The 22,278-nt window shown below is 44.0% G+C and overlaps 1 protein-coding gene across 2 annotated transcripts; it reads left to right on the top strand.

Moving 5' to 3' along the window:
* The first annotated feature begins 995 nt into the window (after positions 1 to 995).
* Positions 996 to 21,205, top strand: Gsdmc (gasdermin C). 2 transcript variants are annotated; one of them, XM_076836123.2, is made up of 14 exons: positions 996 to 1,066; positions 2,571 to 2,785; positions 3,413 to 3,596; positions 5,935 to 6,103; positions 14,668 to 14,779; positions 16,753 to 16,800; positions 17,196 to 17,240; positions 17,449 to 17,478; positions 17,766 to 17,792; positions 18,392 to 18,472; positions 18,586 to 18,731; positions 19,061 to 19,190; positions 19,860 to 19,933; positions 20,595 to 21,205. In XM_076836123.2, the coding sequence occupies exons 2-14, from the start codon at positions 2,575 to 2,577 to the stop codon at positions 20,832 to 20,834; spliced, it is 1,497 nt and encodes a 498-aa protein (XP_076692238.2). In that variant the 5' UTR covers positions 996 to 1,066; positions 2,571 to 2,574; the 3' UTR covers positions 20,835 to 21,205. The 2 variants fall into 2 exon arrangements, with proteins under 2 accessions (XP_076692238.2, XP_076692240.2); XM_076836125.2 differs by lacking the exon at positions 17,766 to 17,792.
* Positions 21,206 to 22,278: the final 1,073 nt, after the last annotated feature.

Genomic DNA, 22,278 nt, shown 5'->3' with positions numbered 1-22,278 from the left:
GTTTTGTGAAGATTTTTCCATGCGTGAATACAGTGAGCAGTCTCCTCATCAGGGTATGCAGTTCTTTATAAGCCCATTAAACTGTGATATCTATACTGTTCATATTTTCTGTATCTTTGTATACTTAATGAACTAATTATTATATTCTGTCTAATAATATTCGTTCTTAAGTTTTTTGAGATTAGATTATGAGATTCACCCATGCTTTGAGTTGTTACGTTCTTGTTAATATAAAGTTATTGGGTCCCTTTCATTCATGGTGTCAATCATGATTTATAACTACTTTGGCATTTATCAGTAAGGTCATTTGGTAAATATCTGTCTTTTATCAGTGTACTGTGCCCAAGAGACCAGAGACCATAGGAACATGTTCTCAAGGCAGGGCCCTAGCATCTAAGATACTTGTTAAAACTTCACTGACTAAATGAGAAAATAAATGAATGAGCAAATCAATTAACATATCAGTTTTCTTTAGGAATACAGGCTAAGCACTACTTCTTGGTTTAATGGCTGGTGGAGATCCTGGGTTTGTTGAAATTGCAAGAATTGGAAAGCAGCATAAGAGCGTGGCCCTGTTTTGTTTTGTTTTCTTTCTTTTCTTTTTGGAAAGCGCGGGGCGGTACTGGGGATTGAACCCAGGGTGCTTTACCACTGAGTTACATCCCTAGTCCTTTTTATGTTTTATTTTGAGACAGGGTCTTGCTAAATTGGTGAGGCTGGCCTTGAACTTGTGATCCTCCTACCTCAGCCTCTGAGTCACTGAGATTACAGGCATGTGCCACCTGTGCCTGGCAGAACAGGCCCTGTTTGATGGCTACATGTACAAGGGATTGTGACACTTTGTAAAAGTGATTGACTTTATGGTATTTATAGAGAAACCTCATCCACTAGGAACAACAGTACAAGCTTCCAGGTTCTACTGTTTTAAGCATCCCCTGCCTATCTTCATGTGCCCATACTGTGTGCTGTTTCTCTTCCAGCAGGTTTGTATAAAATCTTGACAGGCTCCAGTTTGGCAGCACTGAACACAGGCAGTTCACACCCATACACAGCAGCCCTCCAGCTGGTGAGTGAAGTCGGACAATTTGCCTGGCTTGGTGTTCACTAGGGTGGCTTAAGAAAGGCCATAGGTTAGCCTTTTGGAAGGGAAATCTTCTTCCTGTGCCTCTCACACAGCAGCCAGGTGCTCAGCAGTCCCCCTTTACCCGGGCAAGAACTCCTCTCTGCTAGAGAGTTGCTTAAACAAAATTGGGACCTTCCTAGCCAGTATCAGGCACTTGTGTGTGTGCCTATTCTTCATTGTGCACATCTGACAGACACCTAAATCTCTCTGTGAAGATTTCAAATCACCATGTAAAACTTTTCTGTATGGCATATTAAGACTCATTTATTCCCCTGTTCAAGATCCAAAGGAGCCCCTTAAGAAAACCCGGCTCGTCCTCACCAGTACACTAAATGCACCCAGAGTGGCACATGTATGATTTACCCTCCAGAGTTTTCCGACCAGCCCCCCTTTACTTGCCCTGACTCATGGTTCCTTATCTCACCTTCCCTGCTTCTTCAACACCCGCCACCCCTTGCTCCCCTTGACTCAACGTCACTTTCTTCAAACAACCCGTGTCAGAAATGCTCTCCTGATGTACACACAGCACTTTCCTGAGCCATTCTGGGGGTGAGAGCTATGAGGGTTCTTGGAGGCCACCTTGCCAACCCACCCCTTTTGTAGATGCCATCTCTACCTGTGGCACAGACTGGGATCTGATCCCTTCTCATTGTTGGGATGCTATGACTTGGTCCAGTCCACTGCCAACTCTCACCTGGGTTATTGCAAAACCATCCCAACTAGACCCCCCCCTTCTGCCCCTCCTGTCTCACTGCAGTTATTATCAGCCCAGCAACCACAAGCACCTTGTCGAAATGCCCCCGAGGTGTGAGCTCAAAGCCCTCTGCTGGCTCCTGATCTTGTTACAAGTGAAAGACAGAGATGACACTGACCGACCAGGGCCTGAGCCAGCTTGCAGCAGTGTCTGCTGCCTCACCTTTCTTTTGGCACCCCACTTATTCAGGCATGGGTTGCTTCAGAGTCTTTGCACTTGCCGATTTCTCTACCTGGAATATTTTTTTTTCACGCATGTTCATTGTTAATACCCACCTCTTCTAAATTTCTGTCCAAATGTCACTTGTCAATGAGGCTTTCTCTGCACAATCTGTAAAATGACCAAGGCCATCTCCGCTCTTCCAGTACCCATGTCTACTTAACCTAAGCCCAACCACCCCTCGGCGCTGTCATTTGAAGATAAAATTGAGCCCTTCTTCTTCCTGTCCTTTGGGATCCTGGGTTACAGATGGAGGTGGACCAGGATTTCCTACCACAGCTAGGGGGGGAGCCAACTTCTCAGGAGTGCTTCTGTCAGAAGCCTGGCCTGTCTTCAGAGCAGTGAGGTGGAGGGAGCTCTGAGCTAGTTACCCCAGGAAGTGAAGACCTGATGGTGTCATGTGCAGGTTCTCTCCTTTACGAAAAGCAGTCGGGGGTCAGGGAGAGGTAACTGCCCTCTTCTCTCTGCTCCCAGCAACATGCCCTCCATATTTGAGCGTGTCAGCAAGAAGATGGTCAAAAACTTTGGAGGCAAAGACCTGAGGCCTGTCAGATCCCTGTTGGATGCCACCCATTTCCGTCAGTTTAGTATTTTACGGAAGAACCCTCAGTCCCAGTTTTGGGAACAGCCTGACATTCCAGCTGAGTACTCCCTCATGGACATCCTGGCATCGGGTTCCTCAGTCCCAGGTATGTTGGCCAGGGGCCAAGGCTTCAGGGGTGAGGAACAAACGTTCTTAAACAGAAGTAGCGCAACATCCAAGAATCCGGGAGATGCCTCACCAGGTCCGTCTCAGCTCCCTCTCACCTTAAGAAAAGGGCAAGGAACATTACTTGAGAATCAATTAATTATCTGGAACCAGGCATTCATCAGGTCATCGAATGCTCAGAAGGGCCTCTTGAGGTGGAGATACCATCCCCATGTTGTGTAAGAGTTTGAAGTTTATAAAATAATTCATTTAAAGTTACATAGCTGGGCCCTGGAAGAAGTAGATCCAAACCGGTCGTTCCATCCCCAAATCCTAAACATTTTCTAAATTTGCTGGGAAAGGAGGTTCTCAGGGTCTTCTGAACACTGAACAAGTGATGCTGCCATTTCTTAGGGTTAAGACTGTCCCTGTTGTGCAACGCTGCCGTCAAACATCTGCCCTCCACAGTAGTCGACACTTCAACATTAATTGACGGGTTAGATTCTTGATTGAGAGGTTTTAATGAGTGGAGGTGTTGGGGCAGAATTGGCCTCAGTTTTCCCTTCCCACACCCAGCTCTTCCATAGTGAATTCTTGGCTAAGCCTCTGGTCATTTTGCTCTTTCCAGAAGTGGAAGTGACAAGACCACTCTTCTTCAGTGACACTGTGATCCAGAAATGGAAGGCAGGTGTGAGTGTCAGTGCTGGGGTAGATGGGAGTGCATCGGGGGAGTTCACTCAGTCCCGTGGATCCACCCTTGAGTTCCAGAAGGTTACCGTCCCATCCCGAAACCTGGAAAGACTTCAAAACAGGTGAGGCACCTGGAGAGGCAGGGGTGGGACATTACTATCCCAGCAGTGTTCTTCTTGCAAGCAAGAGGCGTTTACCGGGCCTTGAAGAGGGGACAACTCAGACTGCTCCATTCCTCTTGGGTACCCATTCCTTCCTTCCTTCAGCCAGGAGCTATCCTTCACCAGTCAGTACTCAGTGGAGCAGTGTTTACCATGTGCTTTACCCAGGACTGTAGGCTGGGACAGAGAACAGGACAGACCCACGTCCCTGTCCTGGGGCAGCTTGTGCTTAGTGGAGACAGGGATGGGCAGGTAATGGGGAAAGAAGCAAAACAAATAAAGGAATGAAGTATAATTAAAATGAGACAGACTCTGGAACTCTTTAAATAATATCTCAGGGTTTTGGGATTTATTTTATTATTTTTTTCTAATTCTCTTGTGGTATAATTGAGAACTGGAATTGTGTAAATTAAAAATATATATTTTTTGTAGTTGTGTATGGACAGAATGCATTTATTTTATTTATTTTTATGTGATGCTGAGGATTGAACCTAATGCCTCACACATGCTGGGCAAGCACTCTGCCCCTGAGCTATAGCCCCAGCCTGGAATTATATAAATTTTTTAAAATTTTAGTTGTTATTTTTAGTTATACATGACAGTGGAGTGTATTTTGACATTTTATATATACATGGAGTATAACTTCTCATTCTTGCAGTTATACATGATGTAGAGTCACACTGACTGTGTACTCATATAAGAACACAGGAAAGTTATGTCCAATTCATTCTGCTGTCTTTCCTATTCCCATTCTCCCTCCCTTCCCTTCTTTCTCCTTTGTCTAATCCAATGAAGTTCTATTCTTTCCTCCCCCCTTATTATGTGTTTGCATTCACATATCAGAGAGAGTACTTGACCTTTTGTTTTTGGGGATTGACTTATTTCGATTAGCATGATAGTCTCCAGTTCTATCCATTTACTGGCAAATGCCATGATTTCATTCTTCTTTATGGCTGAGTAGTATTTCATTACACACACACACACAAACACACACATTGCATTTTCTTTATCTATTCATCTGTTGAAGGGCACCTAGGTTGAGTTGAGCCACTCTGAACATTGATGTGGTCATATCACTGTAGTATCTTATTTTAAGTCCTTTGTGTATATGCCAAGGAGTGGGACAACTGGGTTGAATGGTGGTTCCATTCCAAGTTTTCTGAGGAATCTCCCTACTGCTTTCCAGAGTGGTTGCACTAATTTTCAGTACCTTTTCCCCACATCTTTGCCTCCCTGCCAACATATATTGTTACTTGTATTTTTGATCATTGCCATTCTGATTGGAGTGAAATGACATCTCAGTGTAGTGGTTTATTTATTTATTTATTTTTGGTACTGGGGATTAAATCCAGGTGTGCTTAAGCACTGGGCCACATTCCCAGCCTTTTTTTTTTTTTTTTAAATTTAGAGACAGGGACTCACTGAGTTGCTTAGGGCCTTGGTAAGTTCCTGAGTCAGGCTTTGAACTTGTGATCCTCCTGCCTTAGCCTTCTAACCCCATCATAGGCATGAGCTCCTCCACCTGGCTCTCAGTGTAGTTTTAATTTGAATTTCTCTAATTGCTAGAGATGTTGAACATTTTTTCATATATTTGTTGACCAATCATATTTCTTCTTCTGTGAAGTGTCTGATCAAGTTCCTTTGCCCATTTATTGATTAGGTTGTTTGGTTTTTTTGGTGTTAAGTTTTTTGAGTTATTTATATACCTGGAGATTAATGCTCAATTAATGCAGGTGGCAAAGATTTTCTCCCATTCTGTAGGCTCCCTCTTCATGTTATTGATTGTCTCCTTTGCTGTGAAGAAGCTTTTTAGTTTAATACCATCTCATTTATTGATTCTTGATTTCACTTCTTGTGCTTTATCTACCTGCTCCATATCTCACCCTGATTTTGTCTCTGGACATTTCAGAGTGAATACTTAACTTTGAAAATAGGATCTTCTAAGGACTGGTCTCGACCATCTGGACCTTATCTACTTCTAGCTTTCTGAGAGACCCTTGGGCTGGAAATTGATAAATGGCCCCTTATTAGGATCAGTGTAATTTTGTATGATGCAGATGCTCTTCACAGTGTATACCACCATTAGAAAATGGAGTGGCCTTTATCCTGCACATCAGAAAAGGTGTTCTGTGCCCTGGGCACCTTAACCTCATGGTCCAGCATCTTCCTGCCACTGAGAACTCACCTGTCTAAGTTCAAAGGCATGTACCCCTCTGGGTTTTGAGGAGAAGGGTAACCCAGAGTGCCCTGAGAGGCATCGCTTCCTCACTCTGACCACTTACCTCACTTATATCCCCAGCAAACTGTTGGATCCAGAACCATCCTTTTTGAAGCATTGCCGGGAGAGAGGGGACAACCTGTACGTGGTGACAGAGGTTATCGAACTGACCAACAGTACTACACTGCATGACAAGAGTAGTGTGAATACTTTGGGAAAATTGTCTGGCTCTTGGAATATTTTGATTAAGGTACGGCATGGGGACACCAAGAGTATGCCATCTGGCCACTCCATCCTCATCTCCCAGGGTCTCTGGGGGGACCACGATTTTCTTCATCTTATATGCCAAGGTATCCTGAGACTATATTATAACTTCTTTTTTTTTTTTTTTAAATTTATTTCATTACAAAGATTTCAGAATCACATCGGTTACACATCCACATTTTTACATAATACCATAATAGTAACTGTTGTATTCTGCTACCTTTCCTATCCTCTACTATCCCCCCTCCCCTCCCCTCCCATCTTCTCTCTCTACCCCATCTACTGTAATTCATTTCTCTTCTTATTTTTTTCCCATTCCCCTCACAAACTCTTATATGTAATTTTGCATAACAATGAGGGTCTCCTTTCATTTCCAAGCAATTTCCCTTTTCTCTCCCTTTCCCTCCCACTTCATGACTCTGCTTAATGTTAATCTTTTCCTCCTGCTCTTCCTCCCTGCTCTGTTCTTGGTTGCTCTCATTATATCAAAGAAGACATTTGGCATTTGTTTTTTAGGGATTGGCTAGCTTCACTTAGCATAATCTGCTCTAGTGCCATCCATTTCCCTGCAAATTCCATGATTTTGTCATTTCTTAGTGCTGCGTAGTACTCCATTGTGTATAAATGCCACATTTTTTTTATCCATTCATCTATTGAGGGGCATCGGGGTTGGTTCCACAGTCTAGCTATTGTGAATTGTGCTGCTATGAACATCGATGTGGCAGTATCCCTGTAGTACGCTCTTTTGAGGTCTTCAGGGAATAGTCCGAGAAGGGCAATAGCTGGGTCAAATGGTGGTTCCATTCCCAGCTTTCCCAGGAATCTCCATACTGCTTTCCATATTGGCCTCACCATTTTGCAGTCCCACCAGCAATGTACAAGAGTACCCTTTTCCCCACATCCTCGCCAGCACTTGTTATTGTTCGACTTCATAATGGCTGCCAATCTTACTGGAGTGAGATGGTATCTTAGGGTGGTTTTGATTTGCATTTCTCTGACTGCTAGAGATGGTGAGCATTTTTTCATGTACTTGTTGATTGATTGTATGTCCTCCTCTGAGAAGTGTCTGTTCAGGTCTTTGGCCCATTTGTTGATTGGGTTATTTGTTTTCTTATTGTTTAATTTTTTGAGTTCTTTGTATACTCTGGATATTAGGGCTCTATCTGAAGTGTGAGGAGTAAAAATTTGTTCCCATGATGTAGGCTCCCTATTTACCTCTCTTATTGTTTCTCTTGCTGAGAAAAAACTTTTTAGTTTAAGTAAGTCCCATTTGTTGATTCTTGTTTTTAACTCTTGTGCTATGGGTGTCCTATTAAGGAATTTGGAGCCCGACCCCACAATATGTAGATCGGAGCCAACCTTTTCATCTATCAGACGCATAGTCTCTGATTTGATATCAAGGTCCTTGATCCATTTTGTGTTAACTTTTGTGCATGGCGAGAGGAGGGGATTCAGTTTCATTTTATTGCATATGGATTTCCAGTTTTCCCAGCACCATTTGTTGAAGATGCTATCCTTCCTCCATTGCATGCTTTTAGCCCCTTTATCGAATATAAGATAGTTGTAGTTTTGTGGATTGGTTTCTGTGTCCTCTATTCTGTACCATTGGTCCACCCGCCTGTTTTGGTACCAGTACCATGCTATTTTTGTTACTATTGCTCTGTAGTACAGTTTGAAATCTGGTATCGCTACACCTCCTGATTCACACTTCCTGCTTAGAATTGCTTTTGCTATTCTGGGTCTTTTATTTTTCCATATGAATTTCATGATTGCTTTATCTATTTCTACAAGAAATGCCATTGGGATTTTGATTGGCATTGCATTGAACCTATAGAGAACTTTTGGTAATATTGCCATTTTGATGATGTTAGTTCTGCCTATCCATGAACAGGGTATGTTTTTCCATCTTCTGAGATCTTCTTCTATTTCTCTCTTTAGGGTTCTGTAGTTTTCATTGTATAAATCTTTCACCTCTTTTGTTAGGTTGATTCCCAAGTATTTTATTTTTTTTGAGGATATTGTGAATGGGGTAGATGTCCTCATTTCCAGTTCGGAAGATTTGTCGCTGATATACAGGAATGCCTTTGATTTATGCGTGTTGATTTTATATCCAGCCACTTTGCTGAATTCATTTATTAGCTCTAGTAGTTTCTTTGTAGACCCTTTTGTGTCTTCTAGGTATAGGATCATATCATCCGCAAACAGTGATAATTTAAGTTCTTCTTTTCCTATTTTTATGCCTTTAATTTCTTTCGTCTGTCTAATTGCTCTGGCCAGTGTTTCGAGAACTATATTGAATAGAAGTGGTGAGAGAGGGCATCCCTGTCTTGTTCCAGATTTTAGAGGGAATGCCTTCAGTTTTTTTCCATCTAGAATGATGCTAGCCTGAGGCTTAGCATATATAGCTTTTATAATTTTGAGGTAAGTTCCTGTTATCCCTAGTTTTTCTAATGTTTTGAACATAAAGGGATGCTGTACTTTGTCGAATGCTTTTTCTGCGTCCACTGAGATGACCATATGGTTCTTATCTTTAAGTCTATTGATGTGGTGAATAACGTTTATTGATTTCCGTATATTGAACCAGCCTTGCATCCCAGATGAATCCTACTTGATCATGGTGCACAATCTTTTTTATATGTTTTTGTATACGATTTGCGAGAATTTTATTGAGGATTTTTGCATCTAAATTCATTAGGGATATTGGTCTGTAGTTTTCTTTCTTTGAGGTGTCCTTCTCTGGTTTGGGAATCAGGGTGATATTGGCCTCATAGAATGAATTTGGGAGTTCTCCCTCTTTTTCTATCTCCTGAAATAGATTATGGAGTATTGGTATTAGTTTCTCTTTAAATGTTTTGTAAAACTCTGCTGTATATCCATCCGGTCCTGGGCTTTTCTTGGTTGGTAGTCTTTTGATGGCTTCTTCTATTTCCTCCCTTGATATTGATCTGTTTAGGTTGTTTATATCTTCCTGATTCAATCTGGGTAGTTCATATGTCTCAAGGAATTTATCTATGCCTTCACTATCTTCTATTTTATTAGAGTATAGGGTTTCAAAATAATTTCTAATTATCGTCTGTATTTCTGAATTGTCTGTTGTGATGTTGCCTTTTTCATCCCGTAAGCTAGTAATTTGGGTTCTCTCTCTTCTTCTCTTTGTTAGTGTGGCTAGTGGTCTATCAATCTTATTTAATTTTTCAAAGAACCAACTTTTAGTTTTGTCAATTTTTTCGATTGTTTCTTTTGTTTCGATTTCATTGATTTCTGCTCTAATTTTAATTATTTCTTGCCTTCTACTGTATTTGCTGCTGATTTGTTCTTTTTCTAAGGCTTTGAGGTGTAGTATGAGGTCATTTATTTGTTGGCTTTTACTTCTTTTAAGGAATGAACTCCATGAAATGAATTTTCCTCTTAGTACTGCTTTCATAGTGTCCCAAAGATTTCGATATGTTGTTTCTGAGTTTTCGTTTACCTCTAAGAATTTTTTAATTTCCTCTTTGATGTCTTCTGTAACCCTTTGTTCATTCAGTAGCATATTGTTTAATCTCCATGTGATGTAGGGTTTTTCCTTTCTCATTTTATTATTGATTTCCAATTTCATTCCATTATGATCAGATAAAATGCATGGTAGTATCTCAACTCCTTTGTAATTGCTAAGCTTTGCCCTGTGACATAATATATGGTCTATTTTTGAGAAGGATCCATGTGCTGCTGAGAAGAAAGTGTATCCGCTTGATGTTGGGTGGTATATTCTGTATATATCAATTAAGTCTAAGTTATTTATTGTATTATTGAGCTCTATGGTTTCTTTATTCAATTTTTGTTTGGAAGATCTGTCCATTGGTGAGAGAGGTGTATTAAAATCTCCCATGATTATTGTGTTGTGGTCTATTAGACTCTTGAACTTGAGAAGAGTTTGTTTGATGAACGTAGCTGCACCATTGTTTGGGGCATATATATTAATGATCGTCAAGTCTTGTTGGTGTATGGTTCCCTTGAGCAGTATGTATTGTCCTTGTTTATCCCTTTTGATTAACTTTGGCTTGAAGTCTATTTTATTTGATACAAGTATGGACACCCCTGCTTGCTTCCGGGGTCCGTATGAGTGATATGATTTTTCCCAACCTTTCACCTTCAGTCTGTGTATGTCTTTTCCTATCAGATGAGTCTCCTGTAGGCAGCATATTGTTGGATCTTTTTTTTTTAATCCATTCTACTAGCCTATGTCTTTTGATTGGTGCATTTAAGCCATTAACATTTAGGGTTACTATTGAGATATAGTTTGTATTTCCAGCCATATTTGGTTATGTATGATACTTAACATGATTAGTTTTTCCTCTATGCTTAGTTTTTCCTTTATTGTACTACCTCCCGTTGTTGGTTTTCATTGTTATTTTTCATTTCCTCTTCCTGTAATGTTTTGCCAAGGATGTTTTGAAGAGCTGGTTTACTAGCTGCAAATTCTTTTAACTTTTCTTATCGTGGAAGATTTTTATTTCATCATCAATCCTGAAGCTTAATTTCGCTGGATACATGATTCTTGGTTGGAACCCCTTTTCTTTCAGCGTTTGAAATATGTTGTTCCAGGATCTTCTAGCTTTCAGAGTCTGTGTTGAAAGATCAGCAGTTATCCTGATTGGTTTACCCTTAAATGTAATCTGCTTCCTCTCTCTTGTGGCTTTTAAGATTCTCTCCTTATTCTGTATGTTGGGCATCTTCATTATTATATGTCTTGGTGTGGATCTCTTATGATTTTGTATATTCGGTGTCCTGTAGGCTTCTAGTATTTGGATTTCTTTTTCATTCTTTAAGTCTGGGAAGTTTTCTAGTATTATTTCATTGAATAGATTACTCATTCCCTTGGTTTGGACCTCTGTACCCTCTTGTATCCCAATAACTCTTAGGTTTGGTTTCTTGATGTTATCCCATAATTCTTGGATGTTCTGCTCATGATTTCTTAACATTCTCGCTGAGCTGTCTATGTTCTTTTCAAGTTGAAAAACTTTGTCTTCGTTGTCTGATGTTCTATCTTCCAAGTGTTCTACTCTGCTGGTAATACTCTCATTTGAGTTTTTAATTTGGTTTATTGTTTCCTGCATTTCCAGGATTTCTGTTTGTTTTTTTTTTTTATATCCTCTATCTCCCTATAGAGTTGATCTTTTGCTTCTTGGATTTGTTTATGTAATTCATTGTCCAAGTGATTTTTCATTGTCTGAATTTGATGAATAATGTCTTCCTTGAGACTCCAGATCATCTGAAGCATGTATATCCTGAACTCTCTGTCTGACATTCCATCAGCTGCAGATATTACCTCATCTAATGTTGAATTGACCTGTATTGTTTGTGGTCCTTTCTTTCCTTGTCTTTTCATACTGCTCATGATTCTTTCTAGCTTTGTGAAACTGTTGAGTTAATGTTTTTCCCCTTATATATTTGTATTGTTCTTGAATAGCTCCAATATCCCTCTTTTTCGGAGAAAGACAATGTTAACAGATCCCAATATCAACAGTACATTATCTAAGGACAAGTTTTCATTATTAATACATTTATAGTTAGATTCTAAGACTATAGATGTTGGATTTAATTATTACTTAAGAATATATTCCTTAGTTTCATAAAAGGCGTACCATATCTGGTGGCATATAGAAAACTTAATTTCAGACGAAGGATGTTATACTTAAAGAGAAAGGAGTGAGGGAATGAGGTTAAACTAACTTAGCACCTTTGGAGAACTCTAACCACTCGACTGGTAATTTATGGAAGAATGTATAGACTCAACCTCCTATTTAGATAGTTACCCTATGTATAGATAGCAAAAGTTAGGAGATTGAAAGTGGTATAGAGAGAATATGAATTAAAAAAAAAAGAAAAGAAAAGAAATAACAAGGAAGAAAAGAGAAATAAGAGAAGGGAAAGGGAAGTAAGATAGAAATACAGAAAAAAAAATGGGGGGAGGTGGGGTATATGCAATTCCTCTATATTATATTACTTTGGTAATTCAGTTGTTCATGCTCAGTTCTTGGTTTCACATATGCTGAAGTTGTGGAAGAGAGAGAAGAAAAGAGAAAGAGAGGAAAAAAAAAAAAAAGTCTCTCAGAACACTGTTTTCCTTGCTTCCAGTAGGTGGCGTTGTCTATTCCTAGTTTGAGCCTCTGTATTCAGGGTGGTGGGTATAGCCAGTGTGAAGGGAAATGAGCTTCCACCTGTATCTTCCCTACTCTAGTCTCTGAGGTAGAAACCAGGTGCCTCTAGAGTTGTTGTTTTGTGTTGATAGCTACAATCCCCAAAAGCTTGTGGGAAATATTTTGAGTTATCGCAGCTAAGGGTGGGGGAGTTGGAAACTGGGTACCTGGATCAGCCGCAACTGTGCTGGTAGCCACACCCACTTTGATGGGTTTTAAGGGTTGATGGGCTTCCTGGAGACTGGCTGAGCGGCTGGCACCTTCCTGCTCCGGTCTGGCTGGCGGCTGGCGCCTTCCTGCTCCGGTCTGGCTGGGCGGCTGTCGCGGCTTCCTGCTCCGGTCTCTATAACTTCTTAATTTATAATGCTTTACATTAGGGGATTATATGTTATTGATGAGATTAGAAATGGATGTAATTATTGTTACTATGTTGTGTCTTGGGTAAATAGTGAATTTTGCTGAATCAAATGTGAGCCTTGTGTACAGATCCAGTTTTATGACTGGAGGAAACAGGAACATTAAAAGCAAACCTCAGCTGTTAAAGTAACCTAAGTTCCATGGTGACCTGTTTGTCATCTTTTTGTCACTATGAGTGAAATACCTGAGAAGAACTAGTTGGAGGAGGAAAGATTCATTTTTGGCTCATGGTTTCGGAGGTCTCAGTCCATGGTCTATCGACTTCATTGTAGAAACATTATGGCAGAAGGGCATGGTGGTGCTCAGCCCATGGCGGCTGGGAAGAGAGGAGGGGTGGGAGAGAGAGGGAGAGAAAGAAGAAAGAGGAGGAGAGAAGAGAGAAGAGAGAAAAGAAAAGAGAGGGAAGATGAACTCTTCTGATGACTTACTCCCTCCAGCTGGTCCCTCCTCCCACAGTCCATCCAGCTACCAGTGGGTTTTGGATTAATCCATCAGAGCCATCATGATCCATCATTGCCCATCAGACCTCCCGTCCTTGCTGCACTGGGGACCATACTTCTAACACACACTGGTTTATCAGCTTTCTTGCTGCTGTGATAAAAAGACCAACCATAGTAACTGTAAAGGAGGAAACATTTGGTTGAGGGCTCATGGTTTCAGAGGTCTCAATCCATAGACAGCAGGCTCCATTCCTCAGGGCTCAAGGTGAGGCAGAACATGATGGAGGAAGAGTGTGGTGGAGGGAAATGGCTCACATAAAGACCAGAAGCAGAGAATGACTCCACTCACCAGATATAAAATGTGTACCCTAAAGCCATGCCCCCAATGCCCATTTCCTCCAGCCATACCCCACACACCTTCAGTTACCACTTAGTTAATACCTATTAAGGGATTAATTTATTGATTGGGTTAAGGCTCTCACAATCCCAACATTTCTCGTCTGAACCTTCTTGCATTGTCTCACACAGGAGCTTTTGGGAGACACCTCACGTTCAAACCATAAGACATTACAAATCTAAACCATGACAACCAATAAGAAATATTTTAAGGAGTAAGATGCAAATGTCTTTAAGCAATGTGATTTACATAATTCACTCACAATATCCAAAAAAATTTTTAAATTAATTTAAGTAAATTGATTTGTAACTTATTCAGATCAAGTATGGACATGTAAAATTTGTGTCTCATCACGTGCTTTTATATACAATATATTTCTGTGTAGTTAGTCTTCACTTAAGAACTTCATAAACTAAAGGAAAAAAACTGAGATATGCATAAACTTTCCCAAGGCCAGTGAATTATTCCTGGAGGAGACTCAGGCTCCGTCCAAGTCCCTTGGGTCAGCATAGATCCACATCACAAAATACAAGCGTAGATTTTCAGGGTGCTTACCTCAAAAAGAAAATTGTACATGTTTCTAAAAAGGAAAAAAAAAGTCTTATTTCAAGGAATTTCTGCCTAGAATTCTATGTCCAGTCAAATATCCCTCAAATGTGAGAGTTAAAATAAAGAGGTCTTTAGGTGTGCAAAGTCTTAAAGCATGTATCCCCGTCTTCCCTGGAGAGATGGAGAAATGAGGCGGAGAAGACACAGGGGCATCACGTTAAGTGATAAAAATAAAATCTGAAATGAGAAGCCGTGTCCCTGTGGTCTGTGGTCTTCTACAGTGTTGGGATTCATATACCTAATTTGGAAAAACTATAATATTGCAACATGACAACTGGAAAATGTGTAGGTGAAGCTGGACAGAAGGAGGAGAAGCTAATGGGAATGGTAAATAGGACCTGGAGGAATGAGAGAGTGGGGCCTGCTGTTTTTCTCATGAGCTTCCTGGATGTATTTGACTTTAAAACTACAAGCATGCACTGCTGGGATGAAAAGGAAACAGGATTTTTAACTGTGTTGTGAGGCAGGGAGATGTAAGCTTCTATCTAGGTATGTTTTCTCTCTCCAGGGTGAAGTCCAGGGACAGATTGTCAAGGATGGAGCGATGACACTGACGATCCCCCAGGGCACAGTGATGGCCTATAAGAAGAAGCAGCTGGTCATCAAAGGGAATGGCGTCGGTGAGTAGAAACCCGGGAGGCACCTGGGGTGGGGTCGGGTGGCCCTGCTCCTCCTGAGGAGAGAAACAGAAGAGAGGCCACTAACATGCCACCTCTGCTGCTTTCCCTGTCCAGGGGAAGGATGAGCCACATTCGTCACTGTCTGGGCACACACACGTCCCCCCACCCACAGCCACCTCCAGGCATGGCCTGCTGAAACTTTGCTAGGGGTAGATGCTGAGACGTCCCCTTCATGTGAAGGGACCAACTTGGAGTGTCCACTTGGAGGTGCCCTGAGCACGGGCAAAGCCAGGCTGCAATCCCAACCATCTCATCATGCGAGGTCCTGCCTCTCTCGCAGCTCCGCAGAGGGAGCCCCAGAGCCCTTCAGGTTACCCATGAACCCACATCAAAACCCCCAAAGATAATGAAGGCAAAACACAAACAAGGACAGACCCAAGGCCCTGACAGCCCCATGCAGGATATTACCTACATCTTTTCCTCTGTCACCATCCTCCACACACACAGTCCCCAACACACACCTTGGGGCTGGATGCCATGTGCGCAGATGGTCAGGGTCAGTTAAGAACCTGGGCATGATGTACGTGCTGGGGACAGGACCAACCGTCCTTCTGATGTGGAGTCCCAGCTAGCGGGCAGTCGACTCAGCTGGGGCTGGGCTGCAGGACAGGAGGGGATGTCCTCACCATGCGCACAGGGTCCTCACTGCTGATCCTGGCCAAGGGAGGGTCCTGGTGCCAGGGTGGGCACAACAGAGGGCTGCTGGACTTTTCATCCTGTGTGGACCCTGGCTTCTGGAGAAAGACCAACTACCTCTCTACTGAGGTGTAGAGATGCCCACTAAGAGCACCAGGAGATGGCAGTGCTATTATGAAACATCACAGTGATTAACAAAGTGCTTTTAATTTAGGGAAGGAAAGAAAAAGAGCACTATTTTAAAAAAATATTAACAACAAACAAAACAAAAATACGTAGTCTGAATATAGGAGACCCCATCGGGCATGGGGTTGTAGTATCCAGAGAGAACCAGGTCCATGTTCACTGGTGGCTGAAGTCTGGGGAATTCTGGTGGATAAACTGCGCGACCGAGGAGTGACTGCGAGGGAGACGGTGCAGACACAGCACAGATGACCCCTTAGGGAAGCTTTCTGTAGGGGAAAGTGGGTGACAGGAAGCCACAAAGACGGAGCATGGTCATGTGGATCCTGAGATGGCTTGGGCTTGTTGTCAGGCCAGGGAAGAGGCTGGTGAACTCAAGAGGTGGAAGACGATTGGTGTCAGTCACGTTGCTGGATGAGGAGGTCCTGATTCCATTTTACAGTTGAGATGAGAAGACTAGCACTCAGGAGAATTCTAATTTTCTCTGAAGTTACTAACCTGTGGTGGGGCAAAGTACTACACTCTTCTGCACATGATATTCCTGTTTGTTATGTAAATTTATTTATCTTGTAAATCAAACCCTGCCTGCCAGTTCCCTTCAATTGGGCCTGCGTTGTCAGTGGATGTCCCCCGTTGCCCTCTAGTGGTCAGGGTGTGACTGGCAGGCACTGCGGAGCTCAGCCGTGTCTGATTCCACGGATCACATTCTCCAGCACCTGGGAGACTGTTCCTCATAAGCTGTTCTCCTAGTTTGGTGTTAGGCAAGTTTCAGACCTCAGTACATTTCTCTATGTGAAACATGAAACCACCCAAAATTGCAAGGTTGGGAACTGATACGTCAGGTCAGCACTGTGAGGAAAGATTGACGAAGAGACAGTCCCTTGGGCAGGCAGGAGAAAGCCAGTCCCCTTGACCTGGAGAAGAGAGTTCTTTGTTGGAGGCATAAGGATCCCTGAAGGTTTCATCCAGGGATCTGATTCATAAGACCCAGAGGCTTGGTTGACAAACATCCCAGGTGGTGTATCCATGGGTCCCCAAGCTCCAGGTACAAGGTGTGGGACACAGCTCTCCTGACTGGATGCTTTTCCGTTCAGCCTTTCTTCTCATCTCCACGGATGCTAAGCAGAAAACCTTTCAAGATGGTGAGTCCAGAGCCTGGCAGATTCTCTGCCTAGAACTTGGGCCCTGGTGAGTCCTGACCCCCTTTGGATATTGCATGAGCCCACTCCACCCCTCACTGGGGCCAGTCATTAAGAAACCTTCCCCCCTCACCATCCACTTTCCCTGTCTTGGACCTGGCCAAGACCTGGGGCCAGGGAGACCAGCTTTTCTCCTCTGAACACTGGGATAGGTGTGAGTGTGATGGGGGTGGGGTCTGCCTGGGGATCCATTTCTCTGGAGGAACTTCTCAATTGAAGTAGTGGTAGGAGGTGAGAAAAAGAGAAAGGAGGGAGGAGTTGGAGAGGTGAGAGGTGGAGCAAAAGAGGGGAGTGGGGGTACTGGCTCTTGGTGAGTGAACACTTTCTCTCTTTTCCAGAGTTACTTAAATTACAGGGTTGTTCAAGAACACATTTCAAATCAGGTACGTGACCCTGATGCCTCTCTGGGCCACTCTGCACAACAGAAACCCAACTACCCGATTGCCTTTGCTGCCAATCCCCCCGGCGTGGGCATCTGGCCCTGTGGGCAGGGGGCGGAGCAGTGAAGAAGAGGGAGTGAGGGGAAGTAGAGGCAGGATTTGGAGAAACCAAGTCTTTGGGACTAACTCTTGGGTTACATTCTCTTTCTAGGCCAGCCTGTACTTTCCAGCCTTTCTATAGGTGAGTGTAGGTGAGGGTGTGTGCTGGAGGCGAAGGTGGGAATCCCAGTCTGCAGGTAGCAGGCCTGAGGGCAGATTGCCCCTGACTTGGTTGTCACTATTTTCTGCCCTTCCCGGGTCCTGTGGATGAGAAGGGTCCAGGAGGGCCAACATGGTGAAGGGAAGGACCAGGATGGGGTCACCAAGAGGTTCACCAGGACAGGGGAGACAGCGGGTGGGCGACCCTCCAGTGAGCCTCAAGCAAATTTGAGGGTGAAGAAAAATGATCACTTGTGATTCACTTCCTAGGAAGAATAGAGGAACCTTTTTGGCAAGGTGAGTGTTTATTAAGGGGAATCTGGGGTTTCTGGGTGGGAGATTAAAGGCCAAGGTAAAGAAGCCAGTCCTAAATTAGAGTTTCCTTGCACCTGAGAAAACAAATTACTCCCAAATGACCGCTTTGGTTAGCTCCACTCATTCATTCATGCATGCGGTGGTCACCATTTGTTGAGGACTTATTGCCCAGCAGGCTTTACAGAATGCCCAGCTCTTTGGAGATTCCACTGAGGAGATCTCTCACTCTCAGTAAGTCACCTTGAAGCTCCCTGAAGCCCCCTGGGGAAATTGGCCCCCGATATCTACCACCTGATCAATTCTTTATGCATGTTGAAGGCGCTGGCACAACTGCATAATAAGGGTAGACCCTGTGTGCCAAGTGCTTTAGAAACACAAACTCATTTAATCCTTGCCATATCCCCATTTAACAGATATGGAAACTGACCTCAGAATACCCGAGATTTTTCTCTCTAGAGCCCAACACTGGATTTCACAGTATCCCTGAACTGTGCCAGAAATAGCCACTTGGTCTTTTCCTCCAACTTGCAATGACTGTTTTGAGAATGTCTGCATCTGCTCTCAATATGCTGTCCTTTCAGAGCCTGGGATTGGTCATCGTTCTAGCCTCATTACAGTCCCGTCCCTGGAGCCCAAGCAAGCCAGTAGCAGAGGCGCTTTTGGTCAGTAGCTGACAAGGTGCTTAGCTGATTTTGGTGGGAAGGGCCATCATCCCTGGGAGGTTCTAACTAAAGATTGTTCCCACTTTTTGGTTGGTGTTGATGGCTGAGGGCAGATTTCAAGCATCTACAAGAGGAGGTTTTCCGGAAAACTGAGGCACTGGCCCAGCTCTCAAAGGACGTTCAGCTCTCAAAGGACGTGTTCTACAATATCCTGCCCATGCTCGGGGACAGAGGAGCTCTGCAGGACCTGATGGATGTGGTGAGGATGTCCCGCAGCTTCCTGGGGCTGTCAGAGCTGTCGGGGGAACATGTAGGACACACGGGCACTGATACACCTGAGGGAGGAGGCCTGAGCAAGAGGCCAGGGAGTGGGGAGGATGTCAGAGTGGGGGTTCTGGCCTAGGCACAGTGACCAGGGCCACAGAGTGCAGCCTCCTCCATCTCTAGAGGCCCTTGGAATCTGCTGGTGGAGATGGAGAGCCATCAGCCCACTCCTTGGTCATCACTGATGGACACAGGAGACAGTGGCAGATCATACCGTGCTGATGTTATTACTGTTGTCATTAACAAGCCACCTGTCTCCTGTAGCTGGACTTGGACAGCTGGGATCATCTGAAAGGCCCTGGCAGCATAATCCTAAATAAACTGCGACAGGGCTCAAGACCTCCATGGGTTAAGCCACAGGACAGCATTCTTTACCTTCTTCAAGCCATGATGGGTAAGAGTGATTTGTAGGCAGAGTGGGAGAGGCACAGTTGGCTCCAGACCCTCTGAATGAATGCTTTAGATGCCACTGCTCCAGAGTACTTCAGTTATCATGATCCTTTTCATATACCCTCTCTCCAAGTTTAGGAGGGCCCAGTGTGACACCCACCAAGCCCAAGGACTAGAAAGTGACTGACTGTTGATCATATAACTGATCCTTGAGGCAGAAGATCCCAACCTCCACCCTAAAACCCACACCCTGGATTATTCTGTTCAGTATCTTGGAGACATTCAAGAGTAGAAGGAGAGCTGAGCACGGTGGTGCACGCCTGTAATCCCAGCAATTTGGGAGACTGAGGCAGGAGGGTTTCAAGCTCAAAGCCCACCTCAACAACTTAGTGAGGCCCTAAGCAACTTAGTGAGACCCCACATCAAAATAAAAATGTTAAAAAAAAGTAAAAAAGAAAAAAAGAAAAAGGGCTGGGGACATAGCTCAGTGGTAAAGCACCCTGGGTTAAATCCCTAGAGCAAAAAAAAAAAAAAAAAAAAGGTAGAAGGAAGAACTTCAGCCGAGCAGGGTTTATTCTTCTACCTCAGCATTCCCCTCTCACTGGTCTCCTAGTCCATGGTGAGAGAGTATCTGAACTCTGTCACTCTTCCTCCACATCTCTCCCTCCCCTAGTGCTGAGTGACACCCAACTTGAACTCCTGGCCCTGTCCATGGAGAAGAGGATTCTGCTCTGGCAACGAGAGTTGGTGAGAAATCCCCAGGGGCCAGAAGTCCAGGGAGGAGGGTGAAGAAGGAGGGTAAGAATGATTCTGAGGATTCTAAGAAAAGAGAGAGGGTTCATGTTTCCTCTGGAGGGGAGATGGGCACTTGGAAATCCTTGGCTGCATTCTCCTTCTGGGAGCAGGCCTCTTGGGTGTGAGGTTATGTCAAGAGCTACTCTGTTTTCATGCCAGACCCACAAGTGGGCCCCAACAGGCCCAAAATATCCATATAGGAACTAGGTGGCTTTATAATAAGGGGACGTGAGTAATCCACACCTTGATTTCACTACAAAGGCACCATTTCAAGCTGCTCTTTACCTATACTGTATACAAGCACTGATTCATATTGCATGCACATATGTATGTACACCCATGCACATACATCTACAAATATGTGTGTGCAGACATACACATATGTACCCATGCATCCGGACAGCCAAACACCACTGTTCTGCAGGTAAGCTCTAGCAGTACCATTTCAAAGCAGAGGAAGCAATGCACAATGCTTTTCAACCACTGATCATGCCCTGGCTTGGCCCCAAAGCTCCTGCTTCCATTGTTCTGCATGGTCCCTGATGTTGGGATAGATGATTTCTCCCCGCCATCTCCAAGTTTCCACTTTACAATCGGATAACTCTTCTTCTAGGTAAGGATCATCCTAGAGCCGAACTTCAAGTACCCTTGGAGCATCCCCTTCACCCTTCCCCCAGAGCTCCTCGCCCCACTCCAGGGTGAGGGCTTGGCCATCACCTATGGTTTGCTGGAGGAGTGTGGCCTGAAGATGGAGCTGAATAGCCCCAGGTCAACCTGGGATCTGGAGGCCAAGATGCCCCTGTCTGCCCTCTATGGGACTCTGTCATTGCTGCAGCAGCTGGCAGAGGCCTAAGCCCTCCCTGTGCCCATCCTTGATGGGCTTGGGAGACAGTGCTGTGTCTCTTTGCTTTTCCAGGTGGGGTAGAGACAGGGGTCTGCAGAGACTCAAGGGAATGTTCTCGGGTGATGAGACTATGCTCTCCTTTGGCATGGGCTCATGTAACTGTCAAAGCTCCTCAGTAAAGCAAAGCTCTGAGGTGACACTTTGGGAAGTAATTGGATGATGTGGGCTCTGGCCTCTCCAGCGGATTAATTCATCCAGCAGACCACAGGGAGATGGCTGAACCTGTAGGCAGGTGGGGCATGGCTGGAGGAAGTAGTCACTGCAGGCCTGCTCTTGGGGACCATATCTTGTCTTGGGCCCCTTCCTCTCTGTCTGCTTCTTGGGTGCCATGAGCTGAGCTCTCCTCTACCATACCCTTACCTCAGGCCTAGAGCAATGGGACCAGCTGACTATGGATTCAAACCACTGAAACTGGAGCCAAAATAAATCTTTTCTCCTCAAAGTTGTTCTTGTCAGTTTTTTTGGTCACAGAGGCAAAAAGCCGACTAGGGCACTCTCTCCTCCTCGTCCCAGCCTCTGGTAACTGCTAGACTACTATCAACTTCTGTGACATCAGTCTCTGCCCAATCTCACAGGAACTTCTTCCTTGTGGGTCTCTGTCTCTTTGTTTTTATGGGGATACCAGTCACATGGGTCACTCTAATGCAGGGTGACCTCTTTTCAACTTAAAGCACTCGTAGAGATTCTTTTTCTGAATGAGGTTACATCCTGAGGTTCTGGCTGGATGTAAATTTCTAGGTGAATGTACTGACTGCGGGGTCTTGGTGAATAAATGGTGTGGGTGGTAGAAACCTGAGGACACAGGGTGTCCCCATAGAAAGCCACTGAGAACCCTGTTGAGACACATGCACAGAGTTGGAACTGCTGCACTTTGGGCTTGCTAGCCACCAGTTAGGAGTCCCTCAGGGACCAGAGCAACCTGTTTAGATTTGCTCCAAGTGAAAGCCAAAGCCACTGGTGACTCTGGCTGCTGATTGAGCAATGGGTTGGAAGGGAGCAAGCAATGGATGGGTAGAACAGGGAGGAAGGTTTTCTAATTGTTCAGCTTCTACATGCTATATTTTAAAAGTTTGGAGTTTGAAAGGTGAATGCTATGAAATCTATTTTAGATGGATTCTGATCTCTATTTAATCACCTCTATGGAGGTAATTTGTTGGTGCTTAAGTTCACAGCGATGTGGTTTGTATAAATGGCTGGCACTATTTTGTAATGAGTTTCTAACTTTGCCAGCAGATGGCAGCATTGTCCAACAGTAAGACTCAAGGGTGGTGCCTGGCACTCTCCTTTAACTGAATGAAGGCATCTCTCTCCCACCCTCTGCTCCCCTGCCTCCCTCCTCCTCCTCCTCCCTTCCTCCCCTCTCAGCTTCCTTCCTGCTGGGTTAATGTGGAGT

Source organism: Callospermophilus lateralis, chromosome 16 (genome assembly GCF_048772815.1).
Source record: "Callospermophilus lateralis isolate mCalLat2 chromosome 16, mCalLat2.hap1, whole genome shotgun sequence".
Classification (NCBI taxonomy): Eukaryota; Metazoa; Chordata; class Mammalia; order Rodentia; family Sciuridae; genus Callospermophilus; species Callospermophilus lateralis.
Note: the sequence above shows the minus strand (reverse complement) of the source record. Positions and strands in the feature narration are given on the sequence as shown.